The sequence below is a fragment of the Anomalospiza imberbis genome, chromosome 23 (assembly GCF_031753505.1).
Source record: "Anomalospiza imberbis isolate Cuckoo-Finch-1a 21T00152 chromosome 23, ASM3175350v1, whole genome shotgun sequence".
Classification (NCBI taxonomy): domain Eukaryota; kingdom Metazoa; phylum Chordata; class Aves; order Passeriformes; family Viduidae; genus Anomalospiza; species Anomalospiza imberbis.
Window position 1 is genome coordinate 4,718,594 of NC_089703.1, and position 26,460 is coordinate 4,745,053.

General features: G+C 51.6%; 1 protein-coding gene across 1 annotated transcript in view; it reads left to right on the plus strand.

Annotated features, from left to right (window-relative positions):
• The first annotated feature begins 342 nt into the window (after nt 1-342).
• Nucleotides 343-26,460, plus strand: part of MEGF6 (multiple EGF like domains 6) — a 40,489-nt gene continuing 14,371 nt past the window's right edge. The window contains exons 1-14 of the mRNA XM_068171643.1: nt 343-510; nt 6,567-6,689; nt 13,440-13,565; nt 14,350-14,472; nt 15,076-15,198; nt 17,459-17,596; nt 18,167-18,289; nt 19,055-19,177; nt 20,454-20,621; nt 20,841-20,972; nt 21,052-21,180; nt 23,159-23,287; nt 23,384-23,518; nt 24,775-24,909. Of these exons, the coding sequence (XP_068027744.1) occupies nt 369-510; nt 6,567-6,689; nt 13,440-13,565; nt 14,350-14,472; nt 15,076-15,198; nt 17,459-17,596; nt 18,167-18,289; nt 19,055-19,177; nt 20,454-20,621; nt 20,841-20,972; nt 21,052-21,180; nt 23,159-23,287; nt 23,384-23,518; nt 24,775-24,909 (1,849 nt within the window). The 5' untranslated portion in view covers nt 343-368. The remainder of the gene's footprint in view (nt 511-6,566; nt 6,690-13,439; nt 13,566-14,349; nt 14,473-15,075; nt 15,199-17,458; nt 17,597-18,166; nt 18,290-19,054; nt 19,178-20,453; nt 20,622-20,840; nt 20,973-21,051; nt 21,181-23,158; nt 23,288-23,383; nt 23,519-24,774; nt 24,910-26,460) is intronic.

Sequence of the window (26,460 nt, forward strand, 5' to 3'; positions counted from 1 at the left end):
CTTGCCCCGTCCCGCTCCATCCTTGCCCCGTCCCGCTCCATCCCTGCTCCGTCCCGCTCCATCTCCGCTCTATCCTTGCCCCGTCCCGCTCCATCCCTGCTCCGTCCCGCTCCATCTCCGCTCTATCCTTGCCCCGTCCCGCTCCATCCCTGCTCCGTCTCGCTCAATCTCCGCTCCATCCTTGCCCCGTCCCGCTCCATCCCTGCTCCGTCCTGCTCCATCCCGACCCCATCCCGCTCCACCTCTGCTCCCACCCTGCCCTGTCCCGCTCAGTCCCTGCCCTGTCCCGCTCCCTCTCTGCTCCATCCCTGCCCCGTCCCGTTCCAGCCCGGTTCTGTACCGCTCCATCCCCGCTCCGTGCCGCGCTCATGGGCCGGCCCTGGGCGCTGCTGTGGTGCCTGGGCTGCCTGGGCGGCATCCCGGGCTCCTCCGGCGAGCACTACCGCTACCTGTGGAGGAGCTGCTACCCCTGCTACCTGGGGCGAGCGGGGTACCCCGACCTGCGGCCAGGTACGTGGGTGGCCGGGGAAGGTCCCTTCAGAACCAGGCTCTTGGCGGATTCTGTGTAGCCGGGCTGAGGCTCCCTGGAGGGCTCTGCCTCGAGGGGTTTGTCCCCGGGTCCCTCAGCTGAAAGCTTTGTTCTATCAAATTATTATTATTATTATTATTATTATTATTATTATTATTATTATTATTTCATTTATTTATTTATAATTTAAATTAATTTTATAATTTACTATAATTATTACTATTGTTATAGTTATTATTCTTCTTCAGTGCATTTCTTACTCTGAAAAATCAGTTCTGGCAGAAGGGGAGAGAAACAGGAGTTTCTTCACATCTGTTGCTGTCCAGCTGGGTTAAAGATAGCTCCTGTGCCACATTCCTTAAAAAGCCAAATGCATGCATTTTGCTAAGGTCTGTAGATTCGTTTTTTTTTCCTCAGCTCCAAAGGATCTCACCCCGGTCCAGGGCAAAAAGTGAGATTGGATAAGTTTTTAATATGAGAAAATGGTGCCTATCTCTCCTGGTGAGGCTGTGTGTTTGCTGGGGCTGTGCGAGTGCTGCTCTGCAGATTCTCCCACAGGACAGGGCTCGGTGTTATTTGGGGTTGGGTTTTGTGCAAGGGGAATCCTCTGGCAGCAGTGGCCGGAGCCAGGAGCTGGGCACGGCTGGGGGATGCAGGCAGAGGAGCCGTGTCAGGGATCACTGCACTGGAACATTCAGCCTCAGTGTCTTTTGGAAGCCAATTCCCAGCCTGCTGCAGTGTGGGAAGCGCTTGGCCAGACTTCCCACGGAGCAGGTGGAGGGATGGAGCCCTTGATGCTCCCATGGCACGTGGCTCACATGGGGTGGGAGAGGGGGACACGGAGCCAGGTGTGAGTTCTGCCACTGCACCTCCCCTTCCTTCTCTGTGTGTGCTCAGCTGCCTCCACAGCAGGGAAAGCTTGTGGGGATTTAGGAAATAATAGAGAATATGTGAAGGTCACTAATGACTTGCGATGCTTGGGCGTAATGTAGACATCAAGGAATGCATTATCTCATCCTGGGATAATGCTAATAAATAAATGCCCCAAGCAGTCGGTTATAAAGTGATATCAGAACTGTTGTGAGATGTGCCAGACCTTCGGAAAGGGGCGAGTCGCTGCTTTGTTATTTATAGATCAGATGTTTGTCTCAAACTCAGATGGTGTTTGCTGTCTCCATCCAACTGTGTTGGCTCAAAGTAACTCTCCAAGACAAGCTCCTGAGATCCAGCTTTGTGCTGGATCCAACCTTCTCTTCCCTAATGCAGAGTTCCTCGGATCCTGATCCTGTTTCTGCTCCTCTCAGCTCCATGGACAGGTAGCTCTGTGCAGGCTTGGCTTTATCCCCGCTGTGAGGTACCTCTGGGGCTGCACAGTTGAGGGGTTTTCTCACCCTAAACTGGTATCACTGTAGGTTTGCTTAATTTGGTTAATTTCTCCTTCGCTGCCTGATCTTCTCTTTGACAGGTAAGAGGAATTCCCTTGGTGCGCTTTTAGAGTCCCAGATGTTGTCTTGGTGTGATTTTTAGGGTCTGTGTGCTGGTTTCCCTGCAGTTCCCATCTGCCCAGCCAGCACACACGTCCCCACAGCCGTGTCCCCTCAGCTGGCAGCTGCCACAAGGCACAAAGCTCTGCTGTGTGCACATCACCGGCAGCTTTGTGTGCGCCAGGAGAGGGAGGAGGTGCTTTGTGCAGTACCGGTGTGGCTCTCACTGAGGTCTGGGTGCCTTGATGTGCCCCGTGTGTGCAGACAGGGCTCTGCTGGGGCCCGGTGTCGCTGCAGTGGCCGATGGCAGCGCTGGGTTTGTGTCCTTACTCAGCCACCCCTCCAGGAGGGGCTTTGTGCTCTGCTGGAGACTCACATCCATCAGCACAGTGAAGTAAACCTGGTGCTGTGATATCCTCTCTGTGAACCTCTAAAGCAGCCAGAAACCAGCAGAGCTGTTGTTTGATCGTGTTCCACTGGCTCCTTCAACAGCGACCTGCATTTCCACCCGGGGCTTCCATTCCCAGGTCCGTGTCTGGGAATCCACAGGGAGATCTTTCACTCAGAGTGACAGCCTGACTAGGGAACAGGGTAAAACAGTGATGAGAGAAGGTTGGAGAGGGTGAGAGCAGCAGCAAGTCCAGAGCAAGTCCAGGTGCTTGTTGCTGCGTGCACCTCTGCTCCGTGCTGAGTAATTCCTAATTACAGCCCCATCCTGAGGCACACAGGGGAGCACAAGTGGGAGCTGGGCCACTCTTCCAGCCCCAGTGCTCAGGGGCAGGAAAAGGTGAGCTGAGGACAAAACCAGGGACTGAGGCAAAGCAGACTTTTCACTCCAGCAGATTGTTCTAAAACTGATGCATCCATTCCTGAGGTGCCTTTGGAATCTGCTGCTGGGGATGGCCCAGGTGGTGTGGGAAAGCTCTGGGCATCTCCCACCTGCAGTGGATGGAATATTGGCCTCAACAGCTCCCTGCAGCTCTTTAAGTGCTTTCCCAAATGCCTGGCTTAGGATGAGATGAAAGCTGAGGGTGTGGAGGTGCTCTGACTGCCCCAAACGGCCTTTTCCTTCCCAGCTGTCCTTCCTCAGCCTAGAGGAGGAAAAAACTTCCAGGCTAGCAGAGAGGACATGAAGCATTGTCCTCTCCCCTGGCCTCCTTGCACTGCTGGACCTTGCCATGGCTGTTTTGCCTGCACACAGGGAGTGTGGAATAACAGGGCATCCGAATTCCTCAGGTTATTCATGTTGGGACTGTGTGACACATGCAAGAAATGAAATAACGCCGAGGGGTTTTTCATTTTGATCTGTGTCCATAGTGTGGGATGGCTGTGCTCCCCTGCCCAGGAGCAGGAACTGTTGGGTCCTCTCCATCCAGTCTTTTTACTCCTTGAAATTGCTGAATTATCTTCAACAAACTGGTACCGGAAAGATAGAGTCACTAAATCCCACACATGCTCATCTCGATGGATTTTAATTAGCCTTTTCCCTGCAGCCCTGCTCTGTAATCCAGGCTAATTGCTGCAGGGATTAAAGCCTGGCACTGCTGCTCGGCCAGACAGAGCGAACCTCCGCAGTGTTCTCCTGCCTGTGCTTCCAGCTGGGATCCATCGCCTCCTCCTCAGCCCTGCAAGGAGATAAACTGCCTCCCTATCAAATATTTAATACTTTGCAGAGCTGCTGTTGCCACTTTCTTCCCCCTGACATGTAGCTCTTGTTGGAGATAAATCAGTATTCCTTCTGGAAGGACCTGTGTGTGTTTAGGGAGTGCAGCCAGCCAAAGCAATCTCCTTGCTCTGTGCCCCTTTTTTTTGGGTTTGTGTTCACCTTTCCTGCGTTTGATTCCTGTATTACCTGTGTTACTCCATGTAGGTCTCTAATCAAACCTTTTTTTTTTGGTTTTCTGTTCATCTTCCCTGTGTTTGAATGCTGTATTCCCTGTGTTACTTCACGTAGGTGTTTGAGGTGTCAGGATTGTTCCTGCTCAGGGAAGAGGCTGGGATGAGCCTTCCTTGCAGAAGACATGAACTGCAGTTTCTTTACACAGCAGAGATTAATATCTCTGCTATCTCATTGATCCAAGCCCCACGCCCCAGCCCTTGCTGCGCTGGGCTCCTGCCTCAGTCGGCTTTGCCTGGTACCCACTGCCCTGTGCATGCAGAGCAGGGCTTGGCAAACTCTGTCCTGGCACGGCTCTGGCTTGCTCAGAGTCAGCTGAAGAGAGAAGCCTGTATGCTTCTCATTTTCTCTCCTTTGGTATTATTAATTTCAACCAGATTTTGTCAGCTCTCCAGTAGGAAAATAACCCCGGCGTGCCACGAACCGCAGCTCACACGGTGTCACGTAGGGCTCCGGGTCCTGCTGCCAGGACCTGCACCAGGGGCAACATGACCCTTCACAGAGCTGCTCCTCCTGGCCTCGGGGGCAGCTCCTGCTGCTTCCCAGTCCATATTCCCAGCTGACTCACTGGCTTGAGCCTCAGGCACGCCTGGAGGTGCTGCTGCTGCTGCCAGGGTTGGCTGGTGGATCTGCCCCCGGGGACAGTTTTGTTTTGGTCACACCATCGTGCAGGTTGTCCCAAAATCTCCCTGGTACTGCAGAGGGGATCAGAGAGGCTCCAGGAGGGACTCTGGGATGGGGCAGGGAAGCTACAGCCGCTGTCCTGGGCCAGGAGGGGGTTGGGATGGGGACAACCCTCTGCAATCACGGAGATTTAGAGGGTGAAAAGTACAAAGGGGGAAGAGGAGACACGGAGAGAGGAGATGTAAAATTACTGAGTATGAGTAATGGGGTGAAAGTAAGAAGTTTACTCAACACATCACTGAGTTTCTTGGACAGTGAATTCTCAACAGTTTCAGATTAGAGTTGAAGGGAAGAAATGGAATAGTCATTTAAATTCAGACCAAGAAACTTTATTATGCTACACAAGACCTTCCCAAACCCCAGTTTTCCTGTTCTTGAGCTGAATAGAGCCAGTTCTGTGTATTAATAGCTAATCCTGCCCACAGAGATGAGTAGGGAGTGCCTCAGGGACTCTAGGGCTCTGCAGTATCCCAAGTGTGTGCAGAGGAAAATGATTTAATCAGAATTAGGTATTTTGACCAGCATCTCAGGCTTATGCCATTATATTTTTCCCCTTGAAAAGCCACTTTGGCTTTGGCTCACTCTTCATGGAGCATCACTCAAAGCTTATGTTTCACCTCAAAAATCTATTCATTTTCCTTTCTTTCAGTATTAAGTGTCTTGGATAAAACAGGAAGGAAATACCAAAACCTCCTAAAAGGCTCAGTCCAGTGACTAAAGCAAAGGGCTGGCATTACAGAAATGAGCATTTTGCTGGGTTAATGGAGACCACAGCTGCAGTGGGAGCTCTGCAGGAGGAGCCCAGCATGGCCAGTGCAGCAGGACACCCCAAGACAAGGTTGGGAGTTCCCTGGGACAGGAGGGGTTTTTATGACCTCTGAGCTTTATGTTTTAATGTTTTAAGCCTTGCTAAGAAAAGTGCTCTGAGGAAAGCTCAGAAGACTCAAACAGGCGTCACCTTTCCCACTCTTCCCTTTCCATGCCTGACCCAGACCTTCCCTTGCTGCTGGCTGATTTTCTTGGCAATTAATCTGATGAACGTAAAATTTGGCTCAGCTGAGGCTGTGTTGCTCCTTTTTTTTTTTTTTTTTGGTGCCCTTTTCCTGCCCAGTGGGAGCTGTGGGTGAAGCAGAGCTGGGTTGGGGCACCGGGCACTGCTGGGGCTGGGCTGGGCACGTTCCTGCACCTCTGGCGTGCGAGGACACGGCCGGGTCCACGCCCCGTGATTCACTCAGGAAATGTTTCTTTATCTTCTTAGAGATGGGAACTGAGCTCGGCTCAGGGCTGTCCTTGCTGGGAGGGGCTTGGGTGAGCTGGAGGTGAAGAAAGTGCAAAGAGAAACCCAAAGAAAAACCCAAATGGAGAGACCCAAAGCTGCTGAAGTTTTTCTCTCCATGGAGAAGGGAATGGCTGGTTGGGTGTTTTGCTGTTCGTGGGTGGGATGTGGTTCCCTCCTCTGATCCTTTCCAGTCTGAAAGGCTGTGTAGGTGCACAGCTGTGCACACCCACAAATGGCAGGAATTAAGGAACTGTGCAGCTCTGTCCACATCATCTCCATGTTTCTGATTATGGCACAGGAAGAAATCTGCCTCAGAAACTCAAAATTTCCTTAAAATTCCTCAGAAACATAAAATTTCATAGTTTACACTATGAAAGGAAGTGTAAACGAAGAATTAATCCATTATCTTGGAGTCAGTGGGCAAGGTGGCCATGGGCAGGTGATCAGATGAGGATGGTTTGTGCTGACTGACAAATCAAACTGGGTTTTTGTGGTTGTTGTTCACTGATTGCAGGTCTGTCCCTGGAATTTCACAAATAGCTTGACTGACTGAACATAACAAAATGGCCAATCTTGTTCCCTTTGCTTTCATTCCTCAGAGTAGGGCAGCAGAGGATAAATATTCCTGAGCTCAGACACCCTCCTGCCCACTCCCCTGAGCTTTTGCCCACTTTTCCCTTGTGTTGTTTGCAGATGTTGATGAGTGCCAGGTGCACAACGGGGGCTGCCAGCACCGGTGTGTGAACACCCTGGGCTCCTTCTACTGTGAGTGCCAGCCCGGCTTCCGCCTGCACACGGACGGCAGGACCTGCCTCGGTAAGGCTCCCCTGGAAATCCCTTGGCAACCTCCCTTTGCAGCCCTTTTCCTACCAGTAAATCCATGGCAGTGTACAGAAAACCTTGATTTCCTCACTCCCTCCCATCCTCTGTGCCCTGAATGTGAGATAATGCTGATGGGTTGTGTGTTCCTCTGTGTCCCTGTGTCTTCGCTCACTGTTTCTGTCCCTTGGTTCAAAATATTTGCTGTTCTTCCCTGTGGTCACGTACACCTGGGGCTGCCTTGCTGTCCCTGAGTTTATTCTGGTTCAGGAGAAGTAACTCCCAAGTGCTTTGGTGCTTCTGCTTTTTGATTCAGGATATATCAGATACGGCATTCTCAGAACAGATACGTAAAAAAAATTACAAGAAATTTCAAGTCAGGCTTCATTTTGACCTCAGTGTTTCCCCAAAATTTCAGTATTTTCACAGCATTGCTGTGGGCAGCAGGTGAGACAGACAGTAAACGTGGCTGTGTGTGGAACTGTGGCCATAATAATCCAAAACCTTCTTCTCTGGGATGCTGGTTGTGCATTCTCTTGGATGGTGCTTGTCCAAACATCACCATGCAGGCACCAGGTTTGCCCTGCAGCTGATTTTGGGGCCAGTTTCTTGAAATGTTGTTTGCCTGCCTCAAACTGGAGGCTCAGAGTGGAACTCGGAGTTTGCCTCCAGCATCTGTGGCTGTTTTAATTAAACCACTTCTCCCCCACAGCTTCATTTGACACATTTTTCCACTATTTGAGGGATATTTTCATGCAAGTGGAAAGAATTCCCGGGCCATGGTGTTCGCAGAGTTTTCTCGGAACACAGTCACGCTCCAGAGTCTGCCTGTGTGTTCCAGTTGGGAATGGTGATGTGAGCAGGAAAAATCCATCCAGGGAAGCTGTACCCACCATGCCCAGCTCTTCTCTGGCTCACATCTGGCCACAGCTGCCTCCAGTACATAATGACACCCAAACAAGTGAGATTCAAGGTGCAAGATCCCCTTATTTCTCTGGGAAAATCCAGAAGGAAAAAGATGGCAAATAAGGGACAAAAAAGCCAAGTCTGGCAGCCAGCACTGAGCTCCAACACTCGTGTCGGGGTGACGAGCTGCTGCTGCTCACATGTAAGTGTGCTGTGGTCTGTCATCTCCTAATTGCCTCTGGAATATGTTGCTCCCTTTCTTGTGGCGATCCCGCAGATGCCTGCGCCTTGCGGAATGAAACGGGGGACAGGCTGACATCAGGAGTGCCAGCCCCAGCCCCAGAAGGTGGAACTGTTTTCAGGGAAAGCCTAAAATGGATCTCTAGAGGGAGGAATCTCTTCTTAAGGAGGAATTTTTATAGTTTTCTTTCACTCTCCGGGCTTCCCTGCTGGGGTAGCTGAGGATCCAGGCAGGCAGGGCTGCCCCGCTCCTGCTGCCCCTGCCCAGTGCTGCAAACCTGCTTTGCATTAAACTTATGAGCAAATATTAGCCAGAACTCATCTGCCAAAAGTGAGAGAGGTCTCTGTTCATGCAATCTGATCCATAGGAGTGAGTGGGGCAGTTTCTGGAGCTCTGGGGAGTAGAGCCTGCAGGATCTGCAGTGAGTTTGTAGTGCTGGTACCCCTGGGATCCAGAGCACCCAGGAAAGCAAAGCAGACCAGGCAGGGCAAATAAAAACCTCTCACTGCATAATTATCTAATAATGTTTCTAAAATATCAACAGAGCAGGATCTAAAATGGGGCTTTCTCATTTCAGGACTGCTGGCTTTTTCTCTTTACACATTTTTGCCAGTGCATGTGTATATGTCACACCTTCACAGAACTCTGTACTAACCCATTGAACCAGTTGTGAGGAGGGGTGGAACATCTTTTCCTTAGAAAAACTCAGAACAGAGCACAGGCTCAGAGGTGCCTCCTCTGCTGGTGTTTGTGGCTGTCCTGTTTTACCCACAGACACCAGGCTGCCTTGTGGTCAGTTCTGAGGGATTTGGGGTAACTGCTCAAAGCTGTTTTTCTCTTCAAGTTGGGATGTCCTCTCATTTTCTGTGGAGATTCTGTGCTGTTAAAACACAAAATATTGCCACTAGATATAGGGAATAGGCCAGGAATGAAGGGAACTGGAGACAGTGAGCATCCATCCATCCATCCATCCATGCATCCATCCATCCATCTATCCATCCATCCATCCTTGTCCTTCTGCTGAGGGAAGCTCGCAGCTCCACGCTGGGACAAGCACAAATTTGGGCAGTAGGAAGCTCCTGACAGCCCCAGCGAGAGTGTTCTGGGTACAGAAAGAGGCCTTTGCAGTCAAGTTTCTCATTAAGGGCTGTCAAATCACGGATCTCATTCTTTAAATGCTTTCTGGTCCCCGCAAAACCCACAAAGGCTCCAATGGTGGATCGGCAATCCACAATTCCCCCACAATGCGCCAGCATGGCCGAGGCAGCTTTCCAGGGTTAGCTGGTACCTTGGGCTGTGACTAGGGAGGGTACAAAAATGGCTTAAAACCCCTTTCCTGTGTCCAGCTCTCAGCTGGTGCTCTGCAGCTCCGTTGTGCAGGATCCTTTTGTTGTGTCTTTGTCCAAATCGCTGCTGAGAGAGGGAGAAAAGGAGTGAAAAAGAACAAAGAGAGGCCTTGGGCGTCCTGAAATTACCTCTTTCTTTATCAGAACCACATGGGCAGGAGGCAGGAAGCTGACATCTCCAGGTCCTTCTCCACTGTTTCAGCAGAGGGATGCAGGCCAGGCCAAGGCAGAGGGGTTTAATGGGAGCCAATTGCTTTTGTTGGCCTGAGGAGCGGGGAGATGGTCTGGATTAACACACAACATGTTTCTGGAAGTTGTCTGAGGTTAGGATAAATCAGTTTGGGATTACATGATGGATCCCTGTTTATATTAGGAGAACTTGAAATGAAGAAATCTCAGTGATAGGGGTGATATAATGAGCAGAAGGACCATGTCAGGAGGTTTGTGTGGGCTTGAACTGTGTGTGCAGGGACCACGTGTGCTTGGTGGGGCTTTTCATTTTGCAGACAGCTCGCACATTTTAGGGAATTTGACTTTTTCTTTGCCCAGTCACACATTTTTCGGCCTTTTCTTAGAATCGCTGGGGGTTTTTGTGACGCTGCAGAAGGAACATCCTGCTCAGTTCTAGTTACAGCTGCTCACAGTCACTGTTAGGGTATCAGCTCACTGCTTCTGGTGGCAAATCACTTGTCTCTGAAGGAAAGGTGAGAGAGAGGAAAGAGGAGAAGTGAGAAGAGAGAGGAAAAATCAGAAGGGCAGCTGGAGGGTGCAGAGATCAGGTACTAAATCAACTCCTGTGTTAGGCTGCTGCTGCACAGATCCAATTCCCAGGTGCAGTCAGCAGCAAAAACCTCCTTTGCATCCCTCTTTATCCATTTCCCAGGCCTGAGAGGGTCAGAATCTGGGAACAGCATCTTCCAGCAGCACTGCACTCCCCTCAGACAGCGGGGCTGGAAGGAACCTCCCTCTCTCAGACACTGAAATATCATCTGTGGAAAATCTGTCTGAGCTGTAATTACAAAAATCTGTGTGATGTACAGGATGACACTGGGCTTGGCAGCCTTGTCACAGAAATGTTAAGCTCGGCAGAGCATCTGGGAATGGAAATATTTTTAGAGTGGTTCTGTAAACAGAATAAAAACCCCGAGCAGTAATTAAAACAAGGCCAGCAGCGAGGTCTGCTGGCTGTGACTGCGAGGAGCCAGCTGAGGAGACCCAGCCTCACATGGGCTCTCTCTCCTGAAATCTTGAAAGTCTGCAAGAACCCAGACTTTCGATTTTTTTCAGTTGTAGGAGTTTGCAAGGAGGCCCTTATTTTAACTTCAAATTAATCCAAATAACTGCATCCTGGGAGGTTATTTTAGATATAAGATGCATTGGCTTGTTCCATGTTGGCCCAGTGCTTTTCCCAGATGAAGGAATGTTTTGGCAGGCATCAGCATTGTTTGACTTGTTTTCTTTTTTATTTTAAAAAAAGGCACTCCAACGAGCACATTATTTATGGCTATTTTTGAATATATGTTATTAAACACTTAAATGTATTGGAATATTTTTAAATGACCACCCATCTCTGCTAGAGCTTGAGTATTGTAACTCTGACCCAGAGCTTTTCAGGAACGTGAAGTATTTCTGTTGTTTCCTTCCAAATGGATTAAAGGAAAAAAATGCCAGCACAACTAACATAAACCCCAAGTTCTTGCTCCAGCCTTATGTTTTGTGTGGCAAAATCTTGACCCTGTCAAGCTGCTTTTATTCCCCCAAATGTTGTTTAACTAATTGGAGGCATAAAATGAGAAGCTGAGTTATTTTAACATTTGGAATGAGAGTGATCCTCAGCTCTGAGTCAAAGTTTTTTTTTTTTTTTTTTTTTTATAGGGGAAGGGCGTGCAGAAAAAAAAATGAAAATATATATATATATATTTGCTTTTATTTTTGTCCTGAGCAAAATATTTGTTTTCACTAAGGTACAAGAGCAAGGACCCAACTTGCCTTGGGATTCAGAGGTGTGACAAGCAGAGACAAGCACCTGGCTGTTGCTTTCCAGGCCCTCCTGCTTCCAAAGCTCTGGAGGTTGTGGAGGGCACTGTGATCACCTGAAGGATCAGTCTGGGGAGAGATGGTTTTCATTAGAGATATTTTTAGCTTTCCTATAAGATTCCTCTGAGCCAGCACATTAGTTTATTCTGGAGTTTGAAAAATAGGTCAGAAATGTGTGAGACCAGAGCTCATCGTTCTGCTCAGCTTATGGGAGCCAGGGCTGGGTTTCCATCCTGGACTGGGGCCAGCTTGAGCCATGTTCCACCAGCCCAGTGGGTTGTGACACTTTGGTGGCTCCTGAGAGACAGAACAGGGTTTAAAGGGCAATTTCCCAATTCTCATAAGATACACCTCTCTTTGGAGAAGCTCAGTGCATAAGGAGTTGGGTGGGTTAAGTCAGGAGACATCCAGTGCTCCAAAAGAGGACTTATATGGCTTTGGAGGCATGACATTATCCCAAATGACTTCTCCACCAGAGTCCACGAATCCAACTCCAGACAGTCCTTCCCTGTTTTGTTTCCCAGCTCAAATTCCTCCTGGATCTGAGGTCAATGGTCCTGGAGATCTGCAGTAAAAACAAAGCTTCTGACACAGTGCCCTGGCTGCTTGCAAGGTGCTCACATCCCAATTAAACATCCCACTCCTCTGCTGATCCTTCAGAGACATCCCACAGTACAGGAGGAGGAGGAGGCTGTTGCTGGGCTGATTAATGATAGCAGGATTGTGAGGAGTCCACATGTTGGGTCACGGGGTCTGTTTTGTGCCGTAGCCCAGGCAAAACCTTCTGTTTCCTGACTGCTTGGAATCTGCTGGGCTCCTTGTGCAAGGCCACACAGAAAAGTTGTGGCACAGCCAGGAACTCCAGCTTTTGTCCTGAGCCAAATATTTGTTTTCACTAATGTACAAGAGCAAGGACCCAACTTGCCTTGGGATTCAGAGGTGTGTTATAAGCAGAGACTTCTGCTGGCAGCTGCTTTCCAGGCTCTCCTGCTTCCAAAGCTCTGGAGGTTGTGGAGGGCACTGTGATCACCTGAAGGATCAGTCTGGGGAGAGATGGTCACGGGGTCTGTTTTGTGCCGTAGCCCAGGCAAAACCTTCTGTTTCCTGACTGTTTGGAATCTGCCAGGCTCCTTGTGCAAGGCCACGCAGAAAAGCTGTGGCACGGCCAGGAACTCCAGTTTGGAAGCTCAATTCCCAGTCCTGCCTGCACTGAGGATGAAATCAGAGCTCCTGCTGCTGGATCTCCGTGTGCTCTGTCCGGTGACACCGCTGCTCACAGCAGCAGGGACCCCACATGCCCCAGGTTCCACACAGAAATCTCCTGGTCAGAGCCCTGAGCTGGGGGTTGTTACACCTGGTACAGGTGTGGACACACTGGATGAATGTTAAAACATTTTTCCCTGAGTGTTCCCACAACTGGCAGCACCTGCTGGGGCTCGGTGACTTTTGCACATCACGGAGCCAGAAACTCGTTTTTTGTTACAGGAAAACCTGCATGTGCCTGAGCACAACTCTCTGAGCAGTAATGGCTTGAACCAACTGTGCCATTGCACCTGCAGGGACTGTCCTGGAACTAAAGCATGGGAATTTCAGCAACAGCACAGAAGTCTGGCTGCTGACACGGCGCCCTTCGGAGAGGGCGGATGCCTGGCAGGAAACCTGTTTCCCTCCCATGTAGTGCTGGACAGGACCTGACCCAGCTCCCTGTGTCCTGGAACCACCTTCAGGGAGAGTGCCGGGGCCTCTTATGGTGGGAAAGAACCATTTTAAGGGGAGATTTAGGCTGGGCATTAGGGAAAAGTTCTTCCCTGAAAGGGGTATCAGGTGTTGGAATGGGCTATCCAAGGAGGTGGTGGGGTCACCATAATTTATTCCACCCAACACTGTTGAGCTGATCTCGCCTTGAAAGAGCAGGGTGCCCACCTGGCACGGTGGTGGGTGGCCTGTCCTGCACTGCCCACAGGCTTTTGCAGCACCAAACCCCACTGGATTTAAGCTCCCACTTAACACCCTCCTTGCTCATCAAGTTGGCCATGAACTTGTCACTGAATGTGCTCCAGTCTTCAATTCACACGAGCTTCGAGTGTGTGCAGTCTACCATGGTCCTGTGCAAGAGGGTGCCCTTCACTCAATGCAGGTGCCAAACCTGTGTCCCTGTGTCCCTAGGTGCCACCCAAACTCCTTTTGTGCCAAACCTTGTGTCCTTTTGCCTCGCAGCTCTGAACTCGTGTGCCCTGAACAACGGTGGCTGCGAGCACGACTGTGTGCAGGTGACCCTGGCCCAGCACCGCTGCCAGTGCAGGCACAACCACCAGCTGCACGAGGATGGCAAACGCTGTGTCCGTGAGTCCTGGGGGGCTGGGGAGCCATGGATTCCAGCTGGGAGCTGTGGGATGGGGATGCTCAGATGTCCAGCAGAGCAGACTGGGGGATTTCCAGTAAAAACTCTCTGTGTTTTGTTGTCATGGACATATCCTGCGGCTTGTTCCAAAGGGATGGGAAGAGCTGGAGGAGTTGTAGCCAACAAAAATGAAATTGTATGAAGGCACAGGCTGCTGTGGGAGTGGAGGGACAGCAGAGCGTGGCAGTGGGGTGGGATCTTCTCCCTCTCTGGCTGACCTGCTCCTGGCTCAGGAGGGAGAGAAGCTGAAGGGGACAGAACACAAGGTTGTTCTTGTTCATGGCAGTTGGCATTCAAAAGGCAGGAAGGAGGGAAGTCCTGAGCTGTGAAGTTGCTACGGCAAAAGGAACAACTGGGATGTTACAAACGCAGCAGTCAGTGGGGGTTGGAGCATCTGTCCTGGTCCTGGGGCAGGTCAGACATTGGCAAACCTCTGGGTAGGAGCACTTGGAGCAAATTGCCAGCACTTGCTGTGTAATTTCTGCAGAGGGATGTGCCCATGCCAAGCTTCTGCTGGAAGGGTTTTACCCAGCTTCATTCCAGCCTTCTGCAGGATCTCACAGTGTGTACATCCTCCCAAACGGGTGGAGCAGGGATTTTCTGCCTGCTGCAGAACAGGCTTCCACAGACTGCAGGCTTTCCTGCTGCTCTGTGCTTTGCTCTGCCACAATGCCACAAGAGGCAGGATCTGTGTGGGATGACCCGGGCTCTGTGCTCTGCCTGCAGTGAGGAACCCGTGCTCTGACAGGAACGGGGGCTGCATGCACCGCTGCCACAGCCACCGCGGCCGCGCCCGCTGCGAGTGCCACCCCGGCTACCAGCTGGCCCCTGATGGCAAGGCCTGCGAAGGTGAGTGCCCTGCAGAGCTCCCCTGGAGGAAAAGGTCTGTGTCTGATGGGTGAGGGAGTGCTCAGTGGGAACAGAGTGGAGGGAAGCACACGCCTTCCCTTGGGTGGCTCAGGTGGGGTCTGTGCAAGAGCCCTGCTCGAGCTGTCAGCAACAACAGAGCTGCTCCAGGGGAGATTCAGGCTGGGCATTAGGGAGAAGTTCTTCCCCAAAAGGGGGATCAGGTGCTGGAATGGGCTGTCCAAGGAGGTGGTGGAGTCACCATCTTTTATTCTTTATTTAAGAATAAACTGGATGTGGCAACCGAGTGCCATGGTCTGGTGACAAGGCAGTTTTAGGTCAAAGGTTGGACTCGATGATCTCCAAGGTCTTTTAAGGCCTAATTGATTCTGTGATTCTGTGACTGTCCCACTGTCATGTGATCCCATCTCCTGGGAAGCTTTACAGCAATTCCAAACTCTTAACTCTGTGTCTTTGTTGGTCTGGACCCCAACAAAGAGTTCAGGGTGCAAGAAATCAGTGCAGAACTCAAATACCATAACAATAGTCCTTTGAAAGGATGTTTAAGGTTCAGCCTACTTATCTTAGGCTTTCTCCCTCTTCCAGATGTGAACGAGTGCCTGACGGGGCTGGCCATGTGTGCACACCAGTGCCTCAACACCCGGGGCTCCTTCAAGTGCACCTGTAACCCGGGCTACGAGCTGGGGGCGGATGGCAAGCGCTGCTACCGTGAGTACTGCGGGCTCAGCTGTCCAGTCTAATTTCCTTTTGCCAGGGTTGGGATTAAATGCAGGAGATGGTATTTCTTTTTGGTACTCAGATGTTTATTACTTTTATCTCAGTTACAGTCTCACAAACCCTGAGTTCTACAGAACTTCACTCTAACAAACTAAAAATGGAGCCCCATCTCTCTCTCTCTCCAGGGCCTTTTAAGGATAAACTGTCTAATTAAGAAATGACACCTAAATTATTTTTACTTTTAACCTAATAACCAACCACCCGTGCCTGCAGTGTGGACTTTTTTATCCAATTACACAATACCACCCAAATCCATGAAAAAGAAGGTGAAGAAGAAGGAGAAGAAGAAAGAGAAGAAGGAGAAGAAGAAGGTGAAGAAGGAGACGAAGAAGATGAAGAAGAGAAAGAGAAGAAGAAGTTGAAGAAGAAGGTGAAGAAGAAGGACCAGTCTCTGCCCTAAAACCTCCATCTTGCATTATATATATTCCTATATTCTAAAACTCTAAGTTTTCCACCCTGTGATATCACACACTTCTATTCAAACTCCACAGCCACAATCCCAGTTCTATCATTCCATTTTGGAAGCCTTCTCCACGGCCTCAGGTCAATGCAGTGTTCTCCTGGGGGTCAGTGCCTGTCAGCACAGAAAGTCTAAAATTCTCAGTGACCAGGGTTCCAACACTCAGCGCTGCCCAGCAGGACAGGGCACACCTGGGCTGCTGCAGGCACATGTTTGTCACTGCCCTCTGGGAATCGCCAGGGCCAAGCTGTGGCAATCTCTGCTGAAGGATTTCACAAGCAGTTTTTGGGCTGTTTACTCCCCCACCAAGATAAAAATCTTGGTCTGATCTTTAAAGTCACCACAAAGCCACTTTAGCTGGTTAAGGGAATTGATTTGGAGCCATTTGGCTTCAAATAAGCAAAGTGCTCCTCTTGGGGACTCTGCTGGACAAGCTCAGTCAGCTGCAAATGTGTCACTGGACAAATTGAGCCAGTGAAGGAATCACATCTGCTCCCATCAAGGGAAGAAATAAACTCTGTGATGCAAGAGTGAGCTGGACTGTCCTCACAGCTTTATGCAGCTGGTGCACCCCAGCAGGGCCAGGCTAAGCCAGAGCCACCAGCCCCTCACAGATGACAGCCACCGTGGCAGTCCCAGTGCTGGCAGCTGGTGTTACTGGGAGCTGTGAGGGTCCCCTTGTGCAGCTGCTGGAGCTTGGCAAGGGTAGGAGGGCAAGGCTTTGCAGGCCATAAACGGGTCTTGAAAGGCATCAAACAGAGTAATATGGGGCACCAGGATGATGACATGAGGTTGAAGAGCCTAAGTATGGATACAGCTTTCTTCTTAGGGACATGGCCAATCTCACACCATGACACTGACATTGCCCTGGGGTCAGCAAAGCAGCCTTTCCACATGAAAGGTTTCTCCCTGCCCTTCCTAGCACGTTTCTTTTAAGCAAAACCCTGTTTGTGCTGCTTTAATAAGAAAAGGGAAGAGAGGGATGACAATCACGAAATCTGAAAAAAGTCTTCCACTGTGGCACAGCTTTTGTTTTTGACGAGCACAGATCCATTGGGAAGCATCAAGCTCCCTTTCTTTCATCCTCCTTGGGTCTGAATGCACGAAAAACTCAGTGCTCTTGAAGGCAGAAATTGTTTTCCTGATGTTCAGGACTGAGTCAAAGCTCCATGAAACAAGTTCCTTTTAGTTTAAGAAAGCTTAATTAACTAGACAAGTTTACAGAACCCTTGCCAAGCTCGGATGATCTATGGCTGCAATTGATGTTTGCGCCGACCGCTTTTTGACATGTCAGGAGCTAACGATTCTCGCTGTAGGCATCTGGATGTTTCCCTACTTAGCTGTGTTCTGCTGCTCCCATTTCTGCCTGGCACCAGAACAGCTCTGCTCTGAGGCTGAGCCAACTTTTGGTTGGCAGCACATGCTGCTGCTTGGCAGGAGTGAGAGCAGTTTCATCCGCAGCCTGTTCGTCCCAGAGACTGTCCAGGGCCTGCTCCACAACCCCGTCCCTCAGAGGCTGCGTGAGATCCAGAGATTTCTTTTTATACCTCACTTCCCAGCCCAGCAGTGGCCTCTGTGCTGAGCTATTTCCATCCTTTCCCACTGCAGATCCCCTTCCTCAGCAGGGATGCAGTGCCAGGAGCTGGTGGGGGCACGGCGCCGGGGGCAGGCAGGGGCCAGCGGTGTGTGCAGATGTGTCCCACAGGATCCTAACCAGGCTGCCTTTTCCAGGGATAGAGATGGAGATTGTGAACAGCTGTGAAACCAACAATGGGGGCTGTTCCCACACGTGCCACCACACCAGCTCTGGCCCAGTCTGCACCTGTAACTTTGGCTTTAGGCTGGAAGAGGACCAGAAGTCGTGCACTGGTAAGGAACAGGAAAAGGCCAGACCTTGATTTCCAAGCACATCCCAGGTAAAGATGAGGATCCCTTTTGGGATCTTAAGTCAGGCTCCCTCTTGGTTACTGAGTATCTGCACTTCAAACAGGCTAAAGAGGATAGAAACTGATGGAAAGTGAGAGCAGATGAAATACCGCTCTGCTCAAAGATATCCCCAAACTTCCCTCAAGATATATGTGGACACCACTTATGACTTGGCCAGTAATTATGACTTCCAAACTAATTAGTTTTTCCCGGATGAAACTGCCCTAAGCAGGCGTCAGTCAAGTTACAAGTTACCCTGCTTGTAAGGACAGGAAACCTGTAACCACAATCCCCAGCTGGGAATCGGAATGAGCTTCCCTCAAGGACTCAGGATTCCTCCCTCGATGGGGAGGATGATCTGTTAACACAAAGCTCCCTGGTTTCAGGAGGAACTGGAGAATTCTGGCTCAGCATTTGGCAGCAGATCAGTAAAAGCTCCCCAGAACTAATCAGGGAGCAGTTTACCCGTTCCTGCCACCACTCTGCAGTGTATTAACACCCTCTGTGTCTCAGATATCAACGAGTGTGACACCGGTTCTCACTGCTGTCAGCAAGACTGCTACAATTACCCCGGGGGCTACGAGTGCTCCTGCCATGCCGGGTACAGGCTCAGCACCGATGGCTGTGGCTGTGATGGTGAGTGCCAGCACCTCCCTGGGCTCCAGGCAGGGCCAGGGACACACAGGGAATAGGTCCCTCTACTTCTAATTTGCCCGTTGTCACTCTCCTCAGTTTGTTTAGTGTTGGGCAGCTCGGTTCTAGCCCCTGTGCTAAGCCCAGCCCAACTGGAGAGGGGCAGTGGGATTTTTGAACACATCAAGGTGAGATTGGGCTAACTCAGAGTGAGCTGACCCCACTAATTCACAAAACCTTTTGATGTTCAACCCCAGAGGGCAACACTGCCCATCACTTTCACCCAAGGCATAAAGACAAATAACAGTGTCTGTATAAAACACAGCCAAGACAGTGACTAATGAAGCTTTTAATTAGGAGAACAAGAAATTCTCCTACCTGGTTGAGAACAGCCAGGCTTTCTTCCAGTTTCTCCCAGCTCCTACCAGTTTTCCTGCCAGCTTTCTGATGAGTCACCTTCTCAACAGAAAGAATGTGGGGAAAAACCCCCCTAATAATTGTTCTCACTTCCAAAGCTCTCAACATTTCCCAGGGGAAGGAGCCAAACACACCCACCTGTTCCTACACAATTAATAATGGATGGGAACTGAAGCCCAGCACATTTTTTGTTGAAACCCAGGCATCCCTAATCCCTGAGGTGGTTTAACTCCATTTTTAGAGCTGATGGCTTCACATATTTAGCAGAGAGGATGCCACCAGCCTATAATTGCTGCATGGCCAGGCTCCTGTCGCTGCTCCTGTCCCACTGGAGTGTCCTATGTTTTGTAGATGTGGATGAGTGCTCTGCAAACAACGGTGGGTGTGAACACACATGCCAGAACCTGCCAGGGTCATTCCAGTGTGGCTGTGACATTGGGCACAAGCTGGATGAAGACAGAAGGAGCTGCATCTGTAAGTGCCTCGTCCAAGCTGCCTCAGGCTGGGCAGTGGGTCCCTCCTCTGCCTCCTGTCTGAGCCAGGACCACGCAGACTGGAGCTCCTTAGCCCTGCACCTCACCTCTTTCAGCTCCTTCACAGCACCTGAGCAGTGGCAGTGCCTCAGCCCAGCCCTGGAAAGCTTTCCCAGACAGGACCAGTCCTGTTTCAGCCTCGTTCACAGCACTGTCCAAAGAAGTGCAGGGAGCTCTGGCACAGCTACACAGCCTGCAATGTTAAACACTGTTTAATGCCTCCACATTAAACACAGAGCCAAAGCCCCTTCCACAGTCACCAGCCTCTTCAGCTTTTCCTTGTAAGAAATAATAGATTATTTATTTGTAGCAGTACAGAGATCTTGAGCTCACATACCTGACCTGGGCCCTCTCTAGCCAAAAAATCCCTGAACAAACAACCTGGGAAAGCCTTAGAGGTGTCAAAACAGGGCGAGCTCAGTGCTGCAAACCCGAGAGCTACAGAGAGTTCTGGTTTCCCTTTGCTGCTGCAGAGCTCCTGTCCCACTGCTCACCTCCCAGAGACCTCACAGAGCTCCTGTCCCACTGCTCACCTCCCAGAGACCTCACAGAGCTCCTGTCCCACTGCTCACCTCCCACAGACCTCACAGAGCTCCTGTCCCACTGCTCACCTCCCACAGACCTCACAGAGCTCCTGCCCCACTGCTCACCTCCCAGAGACCTCACAGAGCTCCTGTCCCACTGCTCACCTCCCACAGACCTCACAGAGCTCCTGTCCCACTGCTCACCTCCCAGAGACCTCACAGAGCTCCTGTCCCACTGCTCACCTCCCAGAGACCTCACAGAGCTCCTGTCCCACTGCTCACCTCCCAGAGACCTCGCAGAGCTCCTGTCCCACTCTTCACCTCCCAGAGACCTCACAGAGCTCCTGTCCCACTGCTCACCTCCCAGAGACCTCACAGAGCTCCTGTCCCACTGCTCACCTCCCAGAGACCTCACAGAGCTCCTGCCCCACTGCTCACCTCCCAGAGACCTCACAGAGCTCCTGTCCCACTGCTCACCTCCCAGAGACCTCACAGAGCTCCTGTCCCACTGCTCACCTCCCAGAGACCTCGCAGAGCTCCTGTCCCACTCTTCACCTTCCAGAGACCTCACAGAGCTCCTGTCCCACTGTTCACCTCCCAGAGACCTCGCAGAGCTCCTGTCCCACTCTTCACCTCCCAGAGGCCTTGTCTCGTTCCTGCTGTGACACTGTCACCTCTGTCCCTGCTCCCCAGCCATCGAGGATACGGTGGAGGCCCTGGATGGCCGGCGCCCCATCATCCGCCCCATCCCTCACGTGGCCATCCTGCGGGACGAGTTCACCCAGCTCTTCAACGATGACTACGAGGAAGAGGAGGAAGAGCTGGAAGCCCGAGGGGAGCACACGCTGTCAGAGAAATTTGGTGGGCATTTTGCAGCAGCGGTCAGTGCCGTGCTTTGCTTGGTACTCTTCAGGAATGACGGTGCAGGCTGGGTTTATTTGTTTGGTGAACACACCAGGCCTGTTGAGTGCCTTTTCTGCGTTTAGCTCTGCTGCAGCCTCCACACGGGGAGGCTCCAAACTGCCCAGGGTGCTGCAGCAGCCTCGGGGAGGTTCTCACCCGTGGTGCCTCTCGTTGCAGTCTGCCTGGAGCACACGTTTGGCCCCGACTGCAGCCTGACCTGTGACGACTGCCAGAATGGAGCCACCTGCAGCGCCGAGGGCAGCGGCTGCCTCTGCCCGGCTGGCTGGACCGGCATGCTCTGCAACCAGAGTGAGTGCAGCTCTGTGCAGTGGGGGCAGCCCTGCGAGGCTGTGGCCAGGCTGAGCCCCATCTCCCTCTCTTTCCCCAGCTTGCCCGGCTGGCACCTTCGGCAGCAACTGCAGCCAGAGCTGCCGGTGCCAGAACGGTGGCACCTGTGACCCTGCCACCGGCGCCTGCCGCTGCCCGCCCGGCGTGGCCGGAGAGCTCTGCCAGGACGGTGAGTCCAGCCTCCCCTCACCCTCTTTGTGCTGCTGGGGGCCATCTCTGTTCTCCTTCTCCTTCCTGGTGTCAATGTCTTAGCAGAAATTTGCCATCACTTGACGCAGTGCTGGATTTTCCCCAGCCAGCTCCCAGCGCTGGGCCAAGAGTGAGCTGTTCCCAGAAAGCAGCACAGTCTGGGATGCTGCTGTAGGGCTTAAACTCTGCAGCACAAGTTGCTAAGTGTCTAGAGCAGGAGCAAGGATAAGGGAGAGGTCTTCAGTGTGGTTTCCAAAAGGATTTATTCCATGGAAGGGTCAAAAACCAAAGACACAGGATGTAGGTGTGTAAGGGTTTTTAAACGGGGGCGGTTTAAGGGGAGGGGATAAATCAGCAGCTAATCAGAGATGTCCTGGGGAGGGGTAAAGGGCAGGGTTCACAAAAGCATCTTCCAATGAGGGAAGTGGAGGGGTTTGGGTCACATAGGCCATTGAACTTTAGGGGATTTCTGAAAGGGAATTCCAAGCAGGGGGCTGGCACCAGGTAGGATTGACAGGGAACTCAGGGTACATTGACAGTGGGGTGGGAGGGTACAATTTGGACCAAACCATTACCTTGGGCAATAACAGAACATACCATTAGGAGTGAAAACACACTGCAACAGTCACTGGATAAATGGCTGTTCTGGCTATGGCTGGTGCTGCTCTCAGATGTCCCAGATGTGCTTCTCTGAAGCCTGGAAGTGTTTCCTGTGGGGTTCCCTACACTGGTCCTTTGGTAGCTGCTCATCAGCAGCATCTTTCAGCTCTCTTGTTGAACCATCCCAGTGAGAGCGGCTGGAACACATTCCTTCTCCATCTGAGTGCATCAGCCACTGAGTCTTGTGTGGAAAAATGTAATTTTAAGCAGCAAAAGGAGCGGTAACTGGCACTCTTCCCCCACAAAACAGTGCTCCAGGTGTTCTGTCTTGTCTTTGCACTCAAAGTCCCTGTACACTGCTCATCCATGACTGGGGGCAGAGATCTCTATTTCTTGGGGCATTCAGTGGCAGACACAGGAAAGAATGTCAAACCCATTATTTCCATGGTTAATTTCCATGGAAACCGTGGAGGTATTTTCCACCCAAAGCATTGGAAAGCTGTGACAGCAGTAGTTACCCAGAGTACCCAAAGGAGGTGTCACTGCTGGTGGTGCTCATTTCTCGCACCCGAAGGGTTAAAATTTGGGGGACATAATTTGAAAACCAGAAAGAGGGAGACAATCAGAGATTCAGACAAAAGGACTTCAGTCACATGTTGGGAGCATATGGGAACTATTACTGAAGAAGGAGAGTGAAGCAGAATGCAAATGAACACAAGAGATACCCCGACCTCTTCTTTCTGTAGGAAGGAGGTGATTGAGGGGGACAGAGAGAAAACAGGAAGGTAAAATGAAAATAAACAATGCAGAATTGCTCTGTTGTCTCAGGGTGGCATTTCCTCTGCTCCTCTGTTCGTAGGGACAAGGCACGTGCTGCTGGGCAGCCGCTGGCCAGAGCACTCTGCTGACACAGCCGGTCTGCCATGTGCTTCCAATATCGAGATTTTAGCATAACAGAGAAAAAATAATAATTTTATTCACTTAATAGTGCAAATATCCCTGTGGCTTTTCAACAGGAGCAGCCTCATGGGTTGCTTTCTCATGGAGCACAGCCTTAACCTCTCAGAGCCCTGTGGGTGGTTTATTTCTGTCCCAGCCAGCAGAGTTGCTGGTCACAGTGAGTGCAGAGATGATGGGTGCCCTGGAGCACCACGACAAGTGGCAGCAAGTGACATCCCCTGTGACACTGCACATCTGATTTGGAGCTGGTGCAGGGAATCTGATTGCTCTCCCCCTGGCTGCATCCCTTCCCTGGGTGCATCCTGCCCTCACACAGCTCTGGCTCGTTATGTTTCTCTCAATTAAAACGACCTGCTGAAACTGGCTCATCTTCCCAGGAAACCTCTCTCTGTTACTAGGGTGCCCCAAGGGATTTTTCGGGAAGCACTGCAGGAAAAAGTGCAACTGTGCCAACCGGGGTCACTGCCATCGGATTTACGGAGCCTGTCTGTGCGATCCCGGCTTGTACGGCCGCTTCTGCCACCTGGGTACGCTTGGATTACCCCTGGATTCCCCCTGGATCCCAGCCTTTGTGGGAAGGAGCTCTCTGCCCCTCACTGACCAGCTCTTCCCTCTCCCTGTAGCGTGCCCCAAGTGGGCGTTTGGGGCCGGCTGCTCGGAGGAGTGTCAGTGCCTGCAGCGCAACTCGCGGGACTGCGACGCCAGGGACGGCTCCTGCCGCTGCAAACCCGGCTACCGCGGCCAGCGCTGCCAGGACAGTGAGTGAGGCACACGGTCACACGTCCAGCTGGCTTGGGAAAAGACCTCTGAGGTCATCAAACCCAACCTATGTCCCAACAGCACCTTGGCACCCAGTCCATGGCACTGAGTGCCACATCCAGGCTTTTCTTAAACAGCTCCAGGGGTGGGGATGCCACCACCTCCCTGGGCAGCCCATTCCAATTCCCAGTCACCCTTTCTGTGAAGAATTTCTTCCTAATGTCCAGCCTAAACCTCCCCTGGTGCAGCTTGAGGCTGTGTCCTCTCGTTCTGTTGCTGTTGCCGACGCCGCCTGGCTGCACCCTCCTGGCAGGGAGCTGTGGAGGGTGATGGGGTCTGTCCTGAGCCTCCTCTTCTCCAGGCTCAACAACCCCAGCTCCCTCAGCCGCTGCTCACAGGATTTGTGCCCCAGACCCCTCACCAGCCTTGTAGCCCTTCTCTGGACACGCTCCAGCCCCTCCATGTCCTTTCTAAACTGGGGGGCCCAGAACTGGACACAGCACTCGAGGTGCTGCCCAACCAGTGCCAGGCACAGGGGAACAATCACTGCCCTGCTCCTGCTGGCCACATAATTCCTGATCCAGGCCAGGAGCCATTGGCCTTCTTGGCCACCTGGGCACACTGCTGGCTCATGTCCAGCCTGCTGTCCATCAGTCCCTGCAGGTCCCTTTCTGCCTGGCTGCTGTCCAGCCACTCTGTCCCCAGCCTGTAGCGCTGCAGGACTTGTTGTGGCCAAAGTGCAGAACCCGGCACTTGGACTTGTTAAACCTCATATCCCTGGATGTGTCCCATCTATCCAGCCTGTCCAGGTCCCTCTGCAGAGCCCTCCCCCCTGCTTCAGCAGATCCACACTCACACACTGGTATCATTCTGTTCCCTCAAATCACCCCCAGAACGTCCCCCTTTCTGCTCCCATGGCCTCTTTTCCCTGTTAATTTCCTCAGGGGAAAGCTCTGCCTGCTTTCCACTCCCCACACTGTCTCACGTCTTGCTCACTCAGGAGCACACCATGCTCACACTCAGCCACATTCAGTGGTCAGCAGGAGCTGTGTGGTGGGTGTGGACAGCTGTGACAATGGGTGGTGGGGACAGCTGTGACAATGGGTGGTGGGGACAGCTGTGACAATGGGTGGTGGGGACAGTTGTGACAATGGGTGGTGGAGCTTGGAAGGCTGCTCCGCACCCAGGGCTGGGCTCTGCCAGGGGCAAGGAGTCATTTCAGAGCTTCTTTCTCTGTAATTATGGCTGTCCACAGGCTGTGAGCCCGGCTATTATGGGGATGGCTGCAAGAAGAAGTGCAGCTGCTCTCCAGGAGTGCCCTGTGACCCTGTCACCGGGGAGTGTCACAAGGAGTGTCCCCCTGGCTACCACGGCGAGCACTGCGACCAAGGTAAGACAGGGCCATGCAGGGCAGCTCTGTTTGTGCTGGAAAATCGCCACTCCTCACCATTTTGCTTCACAAAACAACACAAAAGCACTTCCAGAATCCCCTGAGAGCCCCAGCCCACTGCAGATGGTCTGATGGGTGGCCAGTAGAGACATCAGGGGACACAGGAGCTGCCATCCACAAGTCTCTGTGAGACACTGCTGCCCCTTTAAAGTGGGAGAGAGAATTCCTGTTATTAAACGAGCCTGATTCAGAAAAGGAGAACAAGGTATCTCTTCACCCTGCCGCTGGACATCTCTGTGTTGGTAGATAGAGGTGATTGGGATCTAATTATCTTTCCCTGGCCTTGATGTCTTTTCCCTTCCAGGCAATCTCTGCCCAGCACAACAGTATCACATTTTCTGCTCTATTCTCTATTTTTTATTGAAACTCTGTTTCATTTGCAAGTGCAGAGGAGTATTTTACATTTAATTTACATGAGGATTCAAACTTCTGCCTCTGTATGAACCTCCTAGAGCAGTTTTGTGCTCTTCCCATGAAGGGCCAGTTGATGGGACAGTGACTGAACTGCCCAGCTCTGTGTATGTCTGACTGTGTCCAACACTCAGGCTCTGAGGGTGCAGATTTCAAGATCCTGGGGGTGGTTTGTGTGCCAGAGAGCTTCACTTTGAGCAGACAAAGGTGCTTTGAGAGAACCTAAAGGCAGTGAGTCATTGGACTGAGGTGATGATTACAAAATAGGAACACAGTGTTTGGAAAAGAATCAGTTCTGCCAACCACAGAGTTGAGTGGCGACTGAAAAATCAACCCACTCCTGCTCTTGTGAGGCTGGGGCCTCCTGAACCCACTTCAGCTGGTTAGGTCCTGCAGAAAGTGCAAAAAGTTGGACACTTGGAGACAGACTGCAGCAGCAGAAGACACTGCATGTGGAGAGGTTGGAAGTGGCCAGCATCTGGATTTGGACTGGAGCATCCCAGGAGTTTCTGCACTAACTGATGTTTAGCCAAGCACTGCTTCACCCCAGCCCAGAAGTTGCAACCATCAGCCTCACTGATCTGCCAGCAAAGGGTCGTGGTGCAGAGCCTCATCTCTGACAGGACTTGTTCAGGGAAAGAGCTGCAGAAAGCAGCAGAAATCCCAATGCAATTGCTACCATAGTACTGGAAGGAGAGATGGGAGCAGCTCCTGCAGGGCTGTGCTCCCTGGCAGGGTCTGAGAGCCCTGAGCCCCCTGTGGTGGGATGCTGTGGCCCCTGGAGCCCCTGGAGCCTAGTCAGGCTGGGTGCTCCCGCTCAGGATATTCTTAAAAAGGGTAAGAAAGGAGCTGAAGGCTGTAGGGGGAAGTCACAGGAAATAACACAAATATTTGTATAGAAATAGTAGGCTCTTGGCTGTTGTTCGGATCTGGAAATTATTAAAGGGTGAAGACAAACATCTGCCATCAATTAGCAAAGAGGAGGAATAACAAAAACTCCACTGTGTCACTGGAAATCGCGGCGCTGCGTTTCCTCCGCGGTTTGTCAGTGCCGGTGTGTTCCCCTCTGCTGAAGCTTTT